The sequence below is a fragment of the Aythya ferina genome (assembly GCF_964211825.1).
Source record: "Aythya ferina genome assembly, chromosome: 11".
In the NCBI taxonomy this organism is placed as follows: domain Eukaryota; kingdom Metazoa; phylum Chordata; class Aves; order Anseriformes; family Anatidae; genus Aythya; species Aythya ferina.
Window position 1 is genome coordinate 12,558,295 of NC_140307.1, and position 13,447 is coordinate 12,571,741.

The following is a 13,447-nucleotide window of genomic DNA, read 5'->3' on the forward strand; positions in this document are numbered from 1 at the left end:
TGGGGAACCCGATTTGGGGCCGGGGGAGGCAGCAGGGACCCCCCCCAGCCCCTCACGCAGCGCTGAGGACAAAGTCACCGCTTTATTGGTAGCACCAGGACCCCACAAACCCCCAGCCCAGCACCCCGTAAGCCCCCCGTGGGACACCCAGCACCACCTGAGGCCGACCCGACGCCTCCTTCCCCCCGGGGGGAGCCTCACGGGGCCAGCAGCAGTCCCGAGGGGAACCCCAAAACCCCGCAGCAGCCCCACACCGCCGCAGGGCGTTAGCAGCACTGATGAGGGCTGTGGAGACGCGAGCCCTCTGCCCAAAAAGTCACCTCGGGAGGCGCGGGGCGGGCGCCCAGCTGCTTTTTTTTCACAGAATCGGGGACGAGCGGCTTTGGGATCGCCGTGTGGGGTGGCTGCCGAGCGCCGGGCCGGGGCTGCTTTGGTTTTTGAGGGCGTTGGGGTGGGCTCAGAGGAGGCAGCAGGCTCGGAAGAGCAGCATCCCGTCGGGCGAGGCGAGGCGCAGGGAGAGGCTCTCGTTGGCGGAGACGAAGAGGACGGAGCCGCGGCGCAGGGACATTTCGGAGGCGGCCGCCGTGGAGGTGGCCACGGCCGTGCCCCGCAGCACCAGCAGGATGCTGGCCGAGTCCAGGGCTGAGACGAGGTACAGCTTGATGGACGACGGGATCTGCAACGGGAGCACCACCCTCATTTCTCTTCCTCCTCCCCTTGCCCGGGACTTCTTGAGGAGCCGAGCAAGGAGGGCTCGGGGTGGAGAGGAGCTGGCGGTGGCACAGCGTCCCCAGCACCCTCCTCCCTGTGCCACCAGCAAACCACGAGGCCAAACTGGGAGGCGGCCCCATCCCCGGGGGTGTTTATGGCCAGGCCGGGTGGGGTTTGCGCCCCTCGAGCCCAGGCTGCCCAAACTGTGTGGGCTGTAGGGTCCCTTCCCACCTGACCCGCTCCACGCCCTACAAAGGACACCCGGGACGCGGCATCCCCGAGCCCAGACGGGTGCTCACGGCCCCAAAAGCACCCCAAGCGGCCTCACCTCGATCCTCATCAGCGTGAAGTCGGGCACGGGGGGGTCGTAGAGGAAAACGCTGGGGTCCAGTGGGCTCTGCACGGCCGGGAAGATCTTGGAGCTGCTGGGGGCCGGCGTGTAGTTGAGCATCTCGCACAGGGTGAGCACGTCGATGAATTTGGGGGTGAGGCCGGCGCGCACCGTGTTGTCCGAGCACGCCATGCACTCCACGCAGTCTGCGGGGACAGGGCCGTCAGCGCCCCCCGCCCCGAGCCGTGCCCCCCTCCCGGCCCCACCCCGAGCCGAGCCCCCCCTCACCTCCCTGCAGGTAGGCGTGGGGCTCGTTGGCCGCCAGGAACAGGGCCTCGCCGGGCTCCAGCCGCACCAGGTTGAGGAAGTAGACGGCGAAGCAGCCGATGTCCCCCGGGAACTGGGCGTGCAGGCGCAGCAGCAGGTCCCCGTTGCTCCCCGACGTGTCCTGCCCATCGGCCGCTGCAGGGGGGGGGTTGTGGGGCTGGGTGGGGGCTCGGCCCGGCCTCCCCACCCTGATCTCCCCATTCTGGCCTTCCCATCCCGGTCTCCCCATCCCAGAGTCCCCATCCTAGTCTCCCCACCCTAATCTCCCCATTCTGGCCTTCCCATCCTGGCCTCCCTACCCTGATCTCCCCATCCCGGTCTCCCCATCTCAGCCTCCCCATTCTGGTCTCCCCATTCTGGCCTTCCCATCCTGGTTTCCCCATCCCAGTCTCCCCATCCTGGTGTCCCTGTCCCAGTCTCCCTGTCCCAACCTCCCCATCCTGGCCTCCTCATCCCGGTCTCCCCATCCTGATCTGCCTGTCCCAGCCTCCCCATCCCAACCTCCCCACCCTGATCTCCCCATTCTAGGCTTCCCATCCCAGTCTCCCCATCCTGGTCGCCCTGTCCTGGCCTCCCCAACCCGGCCTCCCCACTCTGATCTCCCCATTCTGGCTTTCCCATCCTGGTGTCCCTGTCCCAGTCTCCCCATCCCAACCTCCCCACCCTGATCCCCCCATTCTGCCCTCCCCATCCCAGCCCCCAGTGTGGGGCTTTCCCCCTTTCCCAGCCTCCCCTCCCTGCCTGAACGACCCCCAGGAGGTTTTTCCTCCGCCACCTTCTCGGGAAATCCTCTGCACCAGGGTGTTGAGCTGGTCGACGAAGGCTTTCTTCTCGCTCTTCATCAGCCGGGTGAAGCAGACCCGCAGGGCGGCCGAGACCCCGCGGGGGTCGTGGCTGGCGCTGCTCTGCTCCAGCTGCTCCGCCGCCACCTCACCCACCAGCGCCCGCAGCTCGGGGACGGCTGCCCCAAAAGGATGGGGACGGGGCCATCAGTGGGGCCACGGGGGACAGGCTCCGGGCTCCGTCCCTTTTTTTTCCTCCCCCCCATATCCCCTCCTTCCCAAAAGCTCACCCCGCAGGAAGGCGGAGATCTCCTCGACGGGTCGGAAGCCGCACAAGCCCTCGAAGGGGGTGAGCGCGATGGCCATCTCGGGCTTGTGGTTGGCGTCGGGGTAGTGCTGGGGGAACTGGGCGTGCAGCTTGGCCGCCAGCTCCTGCCGAGGGGACAGCGCTGGGGGGCGACGTCCCATAGGGTGGGCACGCGGGGAGCGCCCCCCAAAACCCCACAACCCCATCCCGGCGCCGCCGCGCCGTGCCTACCTTATTGGGGTGCGCCTGGATGGAGAGGGCGCTGCGCACCGACAGCACCTTGAAGAGGAAGGGCAGGCGGCCCTGGAAGGCGTCCTTCACCTTGGCGCCCAGGCAGGCGGGGTTGGCCGAGATCCAGCGCCCCAGCGTCTTCTGCGGGATGCGGTTGTCCCGGATGGCCGCGTCGCCTTTGGGGTGGGCGCCCATCCACAGCTGGGGGGGGGGTTAATGGGATTTGGTGGGGGTTAATGGGATTTGGGGGGGTTAATGGGATTTGGGGGGGTTAATGGGATTTGGGCTGAGTCACCCCGCTGCGGGGTGACCCCGGACGGACGGACGGACGGATGGACAGGTGGAGGGACGGACGGACTCACCTCGGCGTAGGGCAGCTCGGGGTCGATGTGCGCTGTGGGGTCGTCGCTGGCCACCAGCTGGGCCACCTCGCTCTGCAGCCCCAGCTTGCCCCACGAGTAGTTCTGCACCACGCAGGCCAGCGGGAACACTGCGGGACGGCGGCGAGGGGACACCCGTCAGCGGCCGGCCGGCCCCAAACCGACCCCAAACCCGACCCCAACCCTGACCCCAAACCTGACCCCAAACCCGACCCCAACCCTGACCCCGGGGGTCTCCCCGGGGGTGCCCCCGTCTCTCACCGCGGATCTCCGCCATGGCCGTGCCGCCCGGTGCCGCTGCCGGGCGCCTCCCCCCGCCGGGCGGGGCAGCGCCCTACACCCGCCCTATAGCGGCCATAGGGGGCGCGCCGCGGGGGGGCCGGGCGGGGGCTGCGAGCGGGCTGCGGGGCCGGGGGGCGCTGCGGGAGCGCCTCTGGGGGCTGCTCTGGGGGGTGCCGGCCCGTGGGGCGCTCTATGGGGCGCTATAGGGCGCTGTGGGGCGCTATAGGGCCCTATAGGGCGCGCTATGGGGCGCGGCTCCCTTTAGGACCCAGCGCGCCCCAGCTCTGCCAGGCCCCGCCCCCCGCCGCCAGACCACGCCCCCTCCCCGGCGCGCGAAGCCCCGCCCCCGCCCCGCCGTTGTGACGTCACGCCAGGGCAGGGCGCCGCCCCGCCCCGCGCAGGGAGGCGGTCACGTGGGCGGGGAGAGCGGCGCATGCGCCTTGGCGCTCCCGGAAGTGTCGGCGCGGCGGCGGCGGCGGCCGGGGCGGGAGCGCGGAGCGGAGCGGGGCGGGGAGCGCCGCCATGGCGGGCTTCGACACCAACCCGTTCGCGGACCCGGTGGACGTGAACCCCTTCCAGGTGCGCGCCGCGCCCCCTTTTCCCCCCCGCTCCCCGTTCCCCCCCCTCCCATCCCCGCGCCGCCGGGCCGCGGCGCTGAGTGGCAGCCCGCCGGCCAATAGCCGCGCCGCTCCGGCGCGCCGCAGCCAATCAGCGCGCGGGGGCGGGACCCGGAGGGGGGGGTGTGCGCCGCCGGCAGGGTCCGGCGCCCCCCGGGGTCCGGCGCCGTTTGGGTCCCCCCGGGAGCCGCAGCCCGGCCGCTGAGTTCCGGGGCCGCCGCTGCCCCTTGGGGGGCGGGGGTGCGTTTTGGGGGAAAAAAGCGCGAGTTTGGGGCTGCGGGGGGCGGCTCTGGGTGGGCTGCCCGGTTTTAGAAGCGGGGCGGGGCGGTGGGGCGCTCTGCCTCATTAGCAGCGGGGCTAATTGAGGTCCTGCCCTGCAGCCCACCCCACCCCGGGGGGGCTCCCAAAATCCCCGGGATTTGACCCAAAACGGCGCTCCCGGACCCTGCAGCCACGGGGGCGTCCAGGGAGCCTCCTGCCCAGCGCCAGGCCGTTTGGCGGGGCTGCTGCCAGCAAGAAATGGGATAACCCGGCCGGTAGCAGTGACCACGTGGCTGAATTTGGGTTAAAAAAGGGGCCGGGGGGGGCCGGGGGGGGCTGTGAGCCGGTGCCCGCTGCTGATTGTTGTCTCCTTGTTCTGTTCCTCAGGACCCCTCGGTGACGCAGCTCACCAGCACGAGCCAGAGCGGCCTGGATGAATTCAACCCCTTCTCGGAGAGCTCCCAGCTGGTGCGTGTGCCCCCACCGGGCGTCACGGCGGTGCCTGGGGGGCTTTAGGGCACCCTAAAGCGGGGCAGTGTAACGGGGATAAAAGCGAGGCACCGCGGCTGCCTTCCCCGCGGGCACTGCGAGCCCCCAGATGGAGCTCGGGGCTTGTGTGCAGCAGTTCCCCAGGGGCTGGCTCCCGAAAAAGCCAGGTGTGGTGTGAGGGGAAGGGGTCTGGTGGCAGGGCACGCCGTGTTTGTCTGCTCCGAGGGCCGGGAGCCGGGCTGAAACTGCTCATGGATCGCTGCGAGAACTGCAGCCTCGCTTCCTGGCTGCTGGCACGTGTGCTGTGGGGAAAAGGAGAAGAGGAAACAGGGATAAAAATATTTCTTGCGGCTTAAACAGCCGATGGGGATCCCTCCGGGGTTCTCTTGTGCCTGCAGCCCTTGGGCACCGCTTCCCCAGGCATTTGGGAGCAAGCGTGTTCCCGAGAGCACACCGGTGCCCCCAGCTCCTCGTGGCAGTGCTAAAACTCGAGAATCCTCCCCCAAAAGAAGCAGCCCATCAGTCACCGTGTTCCTTTATCCCTCACAGACAAATGCAGCACGGACGACGCCAGCCACGCAGCCCGCCGGCCCCTCGCAGCCTGCCGTCCTGCAGACCTCGGTGGAGCCCACCCCGCAGGTGAGGCACAGCCCCGGGGAGCCCCAGCCAGCTCCTGCTGACTTCTGGGGGGGGGCAGCAGGGGACGGGGGGCTCCTGCTGCACCCACCTGGGCTGGGGAAGGGCTTCTCCACCTTTCTCTCCCCCTCCTCTTTCAGGCTGTGGCCGCGGCGGCGCAGGCCGGGCTGCTGCAGCAGCAGGCAGAGCTCGAGAGGAAGGCGGCCGAGCTGGAGAAGAAGGAGAGGGAGCTGCAGAGCAACGCTGCCAGCATTAATCGTGAGTGGGAGCACAACCAAGGGTGCCTGGGCTGCTCCCTGTGGCAGCACGGCCGCTGGCAGGGGCGGCTTTGCCCTGTCCTGAGGTGTTCTCCTCCTGCCTCGTGCCCCTGGGGCTGTACCTGTCCCCCCACAGCCCACATCGGGGCTGCCCCCGAGGGCTGGGCAGGAAAGGGGCTCAGAGGGGAGCTGCTGGGGGCCGGCCCTGGCTTTTTTTTGGTGAGGTTTTTTGAGGGAAAAATAGAGTTTTGCTCTGGCTGACTGCGATTTCAAGCGGTGGTGGTGGCTGTGGGGGTTTATCACAGGGAGCTCTGCTCCAGCCTCTCCCGAGGCTCCCACAGGAGCCCTCGTGGCTCCTGGCAGGCTGATGAAGCCCCGGCTGTGTGCAGAGCTCTCCTCTGTCCTTCCCTCCTGCAGCGAGGCAGAACAACTGGCCGCCCCTTCCCAGGAGGTGCCCCATCAAGCCCTGCTTCTACCAGGATTTCTCCGCAGACATCCCGGCCGACTACCAGCGGATATGCAAGATGCTGTATTACCTGTGGATGCGTGAGTAATGCCCTCGGCCTCCATAAAAGCTGGCTCTGAGAAGTTCCTGGATCGAATGCTGCCCTTTGTCCCACAGCGAGGGCCGTGGGTGGTGTCGGCCAGGGCCAAGCGGTGCCTCCCTTCCTTGATTTTTTTTTTTTTTTTTAAATGGAGGGGGGTGTAAAGGGCTGAGGGTTTTTGCTTTGGGAATGGCTCATTCACGATGGAGTTTTGGGGAGTTTTGGTCGTTGTTTGAAGGAGGCTGGATGGCCTGAGGCTCTGAGAAGTGCACCTAGGGAGCAGGTGCAGGGCACTCTGAGCTGCGTCCCTCAGCCCTGAAAGGATTTGAGCCGTGTTTGCAAGCAGCAGGGCCGGGTGAGGCCCTCAGGTTAAGCCCAATTGTCCTTCCCGTGGAAGAAAGGCAATCAGATGGCCCCGAAACTGTCACATCTGCAGAGCTTTGTGTCTCAGCGAGGGCCGGGAGGTGCTCGGAGGGCTCTGGGAGATGCCTGAGGGCTTTACAGCTGCTTCTCCTCTCCGTCCCGCAGTGCACTCGGTCACCCTGCTCCTCAACCTGCTCGCCTGCCTGGCGTGGTTCACGGTCCAGACGGAAAGAGGCGTAGACTTCGGTCTCTCCATCCTGTGGTTCGTTTTATTCACTCCTTGTGCCTTCCTCTGCTGGTACCGACCGATCTACAAGGCTTTCAGGCAAGTGCCGTTCCCCTCCGTAACGGGCACGTGGCTCCTGCTGGGGGGAGCTGGGGTTTGTCTGCTCCAGCAGCGTGCTGCCTGGGGGATTTTTCCATCCCTTCGCATCACCGAGTAGATCAAACCCACTCGTTCCTGAGCCCATCTGAAAAAAATCTGATGGAACATGCTCGCCGTGCTCCCTTTTTCGTTGGGAAACCCGAGCCTGGCCACCGGAGTGCGTTTCCTCCTCTCAGAGCAGGGAATCCATCAGGTCAGGTCCCCAGTTTTCACTCCCACTGCCGTCTCTCCTGCAGGTCTGACAGCTCCTTCAGCTTCTTCGTCTTCTTTTTCATCTTCTTCTGCCAAATCGCCATCTACATCATCCAGGCTGTCGGCATTCCTGGCTGGGGAGACAGGTGAGGCTCCTGCACGAGCTGCTGGGGCTGCCAGGAGCTCGGGGCCGTGGCTGCTCTCTTTTTTCCCCTCCTGGTGCAGCCTTCAGGAGCTGCGTGCCGTGGAAGCTGCCTCTATTTTTGCCCGCTGCCTGCAGAGCAGCTCCCAGGCAGAGCTGTCCTGGCGCTCCCTGCCCACACAGCGGCGTTTTGGGTCAGAGCTCCGCTCCCTCGGGCCAGGCAGCGTGGTTATTTCTGGCCGTGGCGCCCGGCATGGCCTCTCTGCTGCTTTTTAACACGCTGGGAGCTGCACAGAGTGTGGGGCGAGCCCAGCTGTCCCCTTGGGTCCCCTCTCTCCTGCACGTGGCTGAGCAGCCGGAGGGGTTCCTTGCTCTGGAGGCACCTTGGTGGCTTTGCCCCATCACTCCCGAGTCCTCCCTGCCCCACAGCCAGTTCCCGGGGAGCTTTTTCTGTCACCTCTCGACGCACCAGCCCCTCTTTCCCCTGCTCGGCTGAGTTTGGAGGTGTTTGGGGGAGCTGCCTGCTTCCTGGCAGCACCGGGGGGGCTCTTGGGGCCGGGGGGGGCCGTGCTCACCCCTCTGCTCTCCCTCGCAGCGGCTGGATCGCGGCGCTGTCCGAGCTGCACGGGAACCTGGCCGTGGCCATCATCATGATGGTGGTGGCGGCGTTCTTCACGCTCTGCGCCGTCCTCTCGCTCTTCCTCCTCAAGCAGGTGAGTTCCTCGCAGGACTCAGGACCCTTGTGGGGCGTCCCTGCGTGGGATTGTGATGCCAGAGGGGGGTGGCGAGGCCGGGGGGCGTCCCGCAGGCTGATATTTTCCCCCCTGCTCCCTTCCCCAGGTGCACTCCCTGTATCGCCGCACGGGAGCCAGCTTCCAAAGGGCGCAGGAGGAGTTTTCCCAAGGCATCCTCACCAACAGGAGCTTCCAGAACGCGGCGGCCGGGGCGGCCTCCTCGGCCGCACACGGAGCTTTCCGGGGGAATTAGCCCCTCGGGGGGGCTGCCCCCGCCTCGCCTCCCCTCCCGCCATCGCCCCCACCTCCCTTTTCTAACGACGCACTTTCCGTGGGCACCACACGAGCTCTGAGACGCCGACTCCAGCTGAGGAGAGGGCTGGTTTAGCTTCAGCTGGCCCAGGTTGATCACGGTTTCTTTTCCCTGGCCCGCTCGGGGGGGGCAGAGGAGGCGGCTCAGCCAGGCGTTCGTCTCCTCCTGCCCCCCCCGGCTAAGGCAGGGGGGCGAGGAGAAGCAGGATTTTTGATTTTACTTTCTCTCTTCTATCAGCCTTTGCTCTGAACAACTTGATTATCTGCTGGTTTTGTTTTTTTGGGGGGGGTTTGTAACTCGCATGTAGCCTGTCGTTGATTTTTAAGGGCGGAAGCTGCCCCGCTGGGCTGCCACAGCCCCACGCTGCGCCCCCACCGCCCGCGGGCACCAGCAGGAACCTGGGGGCTGTGGGGTCGGGGAGGGGGGGAATTTCCCCTCCTTGTCCCCCCATTGCTGCCTCCTGCCAGCCCCGAGGCGTGGACGGATCCCCCTGCAGGGCCAGCTCCCATTTTATTTAATTTTAACGGGGGAAGAACTGGTTTCGTGCCTGGTTTTAGGGGAATGGCAGGACCCCTCCTGCCGGGTGGGTCCTGGGGCCATGCTCCCCCCCCAGCCCCTTTCCACCTGTCCCCAGGTGTTGTAGGGATTTGGGGCTTCCCCTTCCGAGCTCCTCCTTGCCCCCAAATTCTCCAAAATCTGCAGCTTTGAGCTGGAAGCTGCTGGTTGGGATGCGGGAGGTGTGGGTGCGCTGGTGGGTTTGGGGGGGGTTCTGTAAAAACAAGGGGGTGGGCAGCCACGTGGTGAGTGCTTTTTTGGGGGAAAAAAGGGAAGAGCAGGGGGTGCTGGAGAGCCTTGGGGGTTTGATTTCTGCCGTGATGTTGGGGACGGGGAATTCTCCCTGCTGGGAAACTGCTCCCCCTGCTCCCTGGGGGGCTTGGGTTTGTTTCTCCTGGGTAATAAAACCTGATTTTTTTTTTGTAAAAGAAAAAAAAAAAAAAAAAAGTGAACAGCCAGCCCCTTTCTGGTGTACTTTCCCCTTTTTCCTTGTCTGATCTTTCCCCGTTTAAAAAAAAAAAAAAAAAAATCAATAAAGGATGCGTCCCGTGAAACGATCGCGCTTTGAGGAAGAGAAATAATTAAAAAGTGCTTAAAAAAAATAAAAAAGGGGTTAAAAATTTTAAAAAAGGAAAGGAAAGGTTTAAAAAAAAAGAAAAAAAGTGCTTCCACTAAATAAATAAATAAAGAGGGGAGCGGCCGAGCCCGCCCCTTCCTGCCGGGGGCGGCGGCGCCGAGGCGGAGCCGGAACCGGGAGGCGACGGGGACCGGGGGGGGGACACCGGGGGGGGCCCCTGGGGGTCCCGGGTTGGCATGGCCAGGGCCGGCTGTGCCCCTCCGCGCCTCGACGGCTTCGTGCTCACCGAGCGCCTGGGCACCGGCACCTACGCCACGGTGTACAAGGCGTATGGCAAGGTGCGGGGACCCTGGGGTGCTGGGTGGGATACGGGGGGGGGACACCCAACAAGGGGGGGGTCCCCAAGGGGTCAGGGCTCCAGGGTGGCTTCTCCGGGCAGAAGGACACGCGCGAGGTGGTGGCCGTCAAGTGCGTGAGCAAGAGGAGCCTCAACCGGGCGTCGGTGGAGAACCTGCTGACCGAGATCGAGATCCTGAAAACCATCCGGCACCCGCACGTCGTGGAGCTCAAGGACTTCCAGGTGGGGCTGGGGGCGCACCCGGGGGCTCCGCGGGGTCTCGGGGTCCACGCCGTGATCCCCACGGTGCTGGACGCGGCCGGGGTGGCCTCCGGTGAGCCCCCAGTTGCTGTGGTGCAGTGGGACAGCGAGCACATCTACCTGATCATGGAGTTCTGCGCCGGGGGGGACCTGTCCCGCTTCATCCGCACGCGGCGCCTGCTGCCCGAGAAGGTGGCACGCGTCTTCCTCCAGCAGCTGGGTGAGGGCCTCCTCCTCTTCCTCCTCCTCCTCCTCCTCCTCCTCCTCCTCGGGGAGGCGCAGGGCTCTGGGGGCTTTTGGGGACCCGCTGCCCCCCTCGCCCCCCCCTCCAGCCTGCGCCCTCAAGTTCCTCCACGACCACAACATCTCCCACCTGGACCTCAAGCCGCAGAACATCCTGCTGAGCGCCCCGGATAACCCCCAGCTGAAGCTGGCAGGTGGGTCCCCAGGCCCATCTATTCCCCCCAGGGGGGCACACACACCGGGTGCCCCCTCCCCACGCTCTCTCCCCCCCCCCCGCAGATTTTGGCTTCGCGCAGTACATGTCGCCCTGGGACGAGCAGCACGTGCTGCGGGGCTCCCCGCTCTACATGGCCCCCGAGATGGTGTGCCGCCAGCAGTACGACGCCCGCGTGGACCTCTGGTCGGTGGGCGTCATCCTCTACGGTGTGTGTCCCCCCCCAGAACCCCCCGGGGGCTTGGTGTCCCCGTCCCCAAATCGGGGGGCACCCCCGCGGTGACATCCAGCACCCTGCGGGGTCGGCACCCGTGCGCCCTCGGCTCGGTGGCCCCTTGCTGGGACCTGGAGGGGGTGGATTTAGGGTTTATGATTTCGGGTTTAGGGTTTAGGATTTCGGGTTTAGGGTTTAGGATTTAGGGTTTAGGGAGTCCCCCCCTCCTCACAGAGGCGCTTTTCGGGCGCCCCCCCTTCGCCTCGCGGTCGTTCGCCGAGCTGGAGGAGAAGATCCGCAGCGACCGAGCCATCGAGGTGAGCTGCGGGGTGGCACGGCCACCAACCCGGGGGGGGTGGCAGATCAGCCTCACCCCCCCCCCCCACCTTATTACCCCCCTCTCCAGCTGCCCAGCCGGCCCCCGCTGTCCCCGGACTGCCGGGACCTCCTGCAACGCCTCCTGGAGAGGGACCCCCGGCGGCGCATCTCCTTCCAGGACTTCTTCGCCCACCCCTTCGTGGACATGGAGCACGCGCCCGGCCCCGAGAGCTTCCCCAAGGCGGTGAGCGGGGCCGGCTCCGGGGATGGGGGGGGGGCAGCAGTGGGGTGAGGTGGGACCGAGCCCCCGAGAACCCCTCTGCCCCCTCCCCAGAGCGAGCTGGTGGTGGAGGCGGTGAGGAAGGACCAGGAGGGGGATGCGAGCGCCGCGCTCGCGCTCTACTGCAAAGCCCTGGAGTATTTCGTGCCTGCCCTGCGCTGTGAGTGCCCCGGGGGGCTGCGGGGGGGCCGTGGAGGAGCAGGGGGGGCTTCAGTCCAGGCAGAGGGGACGTGGAAGGGGCTGGAGCTCGCCCGGTTTGGGTGCAGGAGCAGTCCCGCTGGTGCTTGGCACCCCCCGGCCCTCGGGGACCCCTGAGCCCTTCTCTGCCCCCAGATGAAAGCGACCCCCGGCGTAAAGAGGCCATCCGGGCAAAGGTGAGCGTGGGGAGCCTGGGGGGCACCCCATCCCATCACCCGTCACCCCAAAGCCCCGGGGGGGCTGCTTCACCCCGTCCCCCCCCCCAGGTGGGGCAGTACATCTCGCGGGCGGAGGAGCTGAAGGCGCTGGTCACCTCTGACAGCAAGAACCTCCTGCAGCAGGGCAGCCCGGCCAGGGAGGTCCTCAAAGGTGGCGTTTTTTTTTTTGGGGGGGGGAAACATCACTGGGAACCAGCCCCCAGGGGGGTCTGGCAGCGAGGAGGAGGGCTGAGGGCACCCCGAAATGTCTCCCCGCAGAGATGGCCAAGGACAAGCCGCGGCTCTGTGCCGCGCTGGAGGTGGCGGCAGCGGCCATGGCCAGGGTGAGTCCCGGATTTTGGGGTGCCGGCACCCCTGGGGCAGCGGGGGGGGGCTGATCCCGGGGAGAGAAGGAGCTCCCGGAGCATCCCTGGAGGTGCTGGGGGTCCCTTGCAGGAGGAGGAGGGCCGAGACGACGGCGACGCCTTGGAGCTCTACCAGCAGAGCCTGGGCGAGCTGCTGCTGCTGCTGGCCGGTGAGTGCCGGGGGGCACCGGGGGGGCTGCACCCTGCACCCCGCTGACGCCCCCTCTGCCCTCTCCAGCAGAGCCTGCGGGGAGGAGGCGGGAGCTGCTCCACGCCGAGGTGAGCCCCCAAAGCTGCCCCTAAATCCCGCTTGCCCCCCTGGGTGCTGCCCTGACGGGCTCCCCTCTGTCCACCCACCAGGTGCAGACCCTGATGGCCCGAGCCGAGTACCTGAAGGAGCAAATCAAGGTACGGCCACCCCGGGGGGGGGTCCGGGGGGCTACAGGGGGGGGTCTGGGGCTGGCACGAGCTCCTCTGCCCGTACAGGTGCAGGAGGCGCAGTCCATGGGCAAGGAGGCGCTGGCGGAGTCCGTCCGGAGCTGTGAGTCCCCAAACCCTGCGGGCACGCTGGGGGCCGTGTCCGCAGCCCCCCGAGTGACCCCGTGTCCCCCTCTGTGTCCCCCCCAGCCTGCACGGTGCAGTGACAGCGGGGACATGGCCCGGCGGTGGTGGCAGGAGGCATCCCTGCCGCGACCGTCTGCTCCCTGCCCGGCCCTGCCCTGCCCGCGGCGGGCGGCTTATTCCACCCCAGTTCCTCCGCACGTCTGGGCGCCCGCTGCTGCTGCGTGCAGGCTCTTGTGTGCACAGCCCGGAAAAAATAATAATAATAAAAAAAAAAGGCACACACACACACAAAAAAAACCATCCTATCTGCGCTGGAGGCGGCGGCACGGGCACCGAGCGCGCTGCTCGCCCGTGCCACGAGCTTCAGGGAAACGCCAGCGCAGAGCCCGGCCCCACGCAGACCCCGGGGGCAGGATCCGGCCCCACGTGTGCTGTGCCCCGTGGGGATGCCCCAAAACCTCGTCCCTTTGGGGCTGTCCCCAGCTGGAGCGGCTCTGTGGCCGCGGGGGGGTCCTGCCCTGCGGGGAGGGGGCCCCGTCTCCAAAGCTGCTGCATTTCAAGGGAATGTAATTTATTGCCTCGAATAAATGCTTTGTTTTTTTTGGGGGGGGGTCTCCAAGTGGCTTATTCCGTGCCGCCGCTTTTGGTGGGGTCGAAGCTGGGGTCGACCTCTCTCTCCGAGGCCGTTCTGTGGGGTTTCTTTTTTCGTTACCCTTGGGAGCAGCGAGTGCATCCCCGGGCTGTAAAGAGCTGCCAAGCCTGCCGCCCCCCCGCGCTGCCATCCATCACGTTCGCCTTCACGCTCTGCCGAAGACGCGGCCGGATCCGGAGCCCCGTCC

At 66.7% G+C, this 13,447-nt stretch overlaps 3 protein-coding genes across 5 annotated transcripts; 2 read left to right on the forward strand and 1 right to left on the reverse strand.

Annotated features, from left to right (window-relative positions):
* Window positions 1-63: 63 nt before the first annotated feature.
* MPI (mannose phosphate isomerase) lies at window positions 64-3,640 on the reverse strand. Its single transcript, XM_084532219.1, has 8 exons — window positions 3,331-3,640; window positions 3,052-3,179; window positions 2,690-2,890; window positions 2,442-2,583; window positions 2,145-2,330; window positions 1,331-1,504; window positions 1,040-1,248; window positions 64-676 (listed from the first exon to the last, which is right to left on the reverse strand). Exons 1-8 carry the CDS (start codon window positions 3,344-3,346, stop codon window positions 458-460), a joined length of 1,275 nt encoding a protein of 424 aa, XP_084388345.1. The 5' UTR covers window positions 3,347-3,640; the 3' UTR covers window positions 64-457.
* A 136-nt stretch (window positions 3,641-3,776) lies between these two features.
* SCAMP2 (secretory carrier membrane protein 2) lies at window positions 3,777-9,398 on the forward strand. Its single transcript, XM_084532220.1, has 9 exons — window positions 3,777-3,930; window positions 4,617-4,697; window positions 5,268-5,357; window positions 5,495-5,612; window positions 6,029-6,157; window positions 6,685-6,844; window positions 7,141-7,242; window positions 7,834-7,951; window positions 8,079-9,398. The coding sequence occupies exons 1-9, from the start codon at window positions 3,874-3,876 to the stop codon at window positions 8,223-8,225; spliced, it is 1,002 nt and encodes a 333-aa protein (XP_084388346.1). The 5' UTR covers window positions 3,777-3,873; the 3' UTR covers window positions 8,226-9,398.
* Window positions 9,399-9,620: 222 nt separating this feature from the next.
* ULK3 (unc-51 like kinase 3) lies at window positions 9,621-13,215 on the forward strand. Of its 3 annotated transcripts, none has more exons than XM_084531586.1 (16): window positions 9,621-9,755; window positions 9,857-9,997; window positions 10,115-10,235; window positions 10,348-10,452; window positions 10,538-10,681; window positions 10,921-11,003; window positions 11,093-11,248; window positions 11,339-11,444; window positions 11,618-11,658; window positions 11,749-11,851; window positions 11,959-12,023; window positions 12,136-12,214; window positions 12,283-12,323; window positions 12,405-12,452; window positions 12,531-12,585; window positions 12,672-13,215. In XM_084531586.1, exons 1-16 carry the CDS (start codon window positions 9,654-9,656, stop codon window positions 12,686-12,688), a joined length of 1,407 nt encoding a protein of 468 aa, XP_084387712.1. In that variant the 5' UTR covers window positions 9,621-9,653; the 3' UTR covers window positions 12,689-13,215. The 3 variants fall into 3 exon arrangements, with proteins under 3 accessions (XP_084387712.1, XP_084387713.1, XP_084387714.1); XM_084531587.1 differs by having other exon boundaries at window positions 12,286-12,323; XM_084531588.1 differs by having other exon boundaries at window positions 9,627-9,755; window positions 9,860-9,997.
* Window positions 13,216-13,447: the final 232 nt, after the last annotated feature.

Excerpts from the sequence above, each read along its gene's own strand:
- MPI (XM_084532219.1), bottom strand. Across the intron at positions 2,331-2,441 it reads GATCTCCGCCTTCCTGCGGG|CCGTCCCCGAGCTGCGGGCG; the intron begins GTGAGCTTTTGG and ends CTTTTGGGGCAG. Across the intron at positions 1,249-1,330 it reads CCACGCCTACCTGCAGGGAG|ACTGCGTGGAGTGCATGGCG; the intron begins GTGAGGGGGGGC and ends CTGTCCCCGCAG.
- SCAMP2 (XM_084532220.1), top strand. The coding sequence starts at position 3,874 with ATGGCGGGCTTCGACACCAACCCGTTCGCGGACCCGGTGGACGTGAAC. Across the intron at positions 5,613-6,028 it reads CAACGCTGCCAGCATTAATC|CGAGGCAGAACAACTGGCCG; the intron begins GTGAGTGGGAGC and ends TCCCTCCTGCAG. Across the intron at positions 6,845-7,140 it reads CCGATCTACAAGGCTTTCAG|GTCTGACAGCTCCTTCAGCT; the intron begins GCAAGTGCCGTT and ends TCTCTCCTGCAG.
- ULK3 (XM_084531586.1), top strand. The coding sequence starts at position 9,654 with ATGGCCAGGGCCGGCTGTGCCCCTCCGCGCCTCGACGGCTTCGTGCTC. Across the intron at positions 9,756-9,856 it reads TGTACAAGGCGTATGGCAAG|AAGGACACGCGCGAGGTGGT; the intron begins GTGCGGGGACCC and ends TTCTCCGGGCAG. Across the intron at positions 9,998-10,114 it reads TGGAGCTCAAGGACTTCCAG|TGGGACAGCGAGCACATCTA; the intron begins GTGGGGCTGGGG and ends GCTGTGGTGCAG.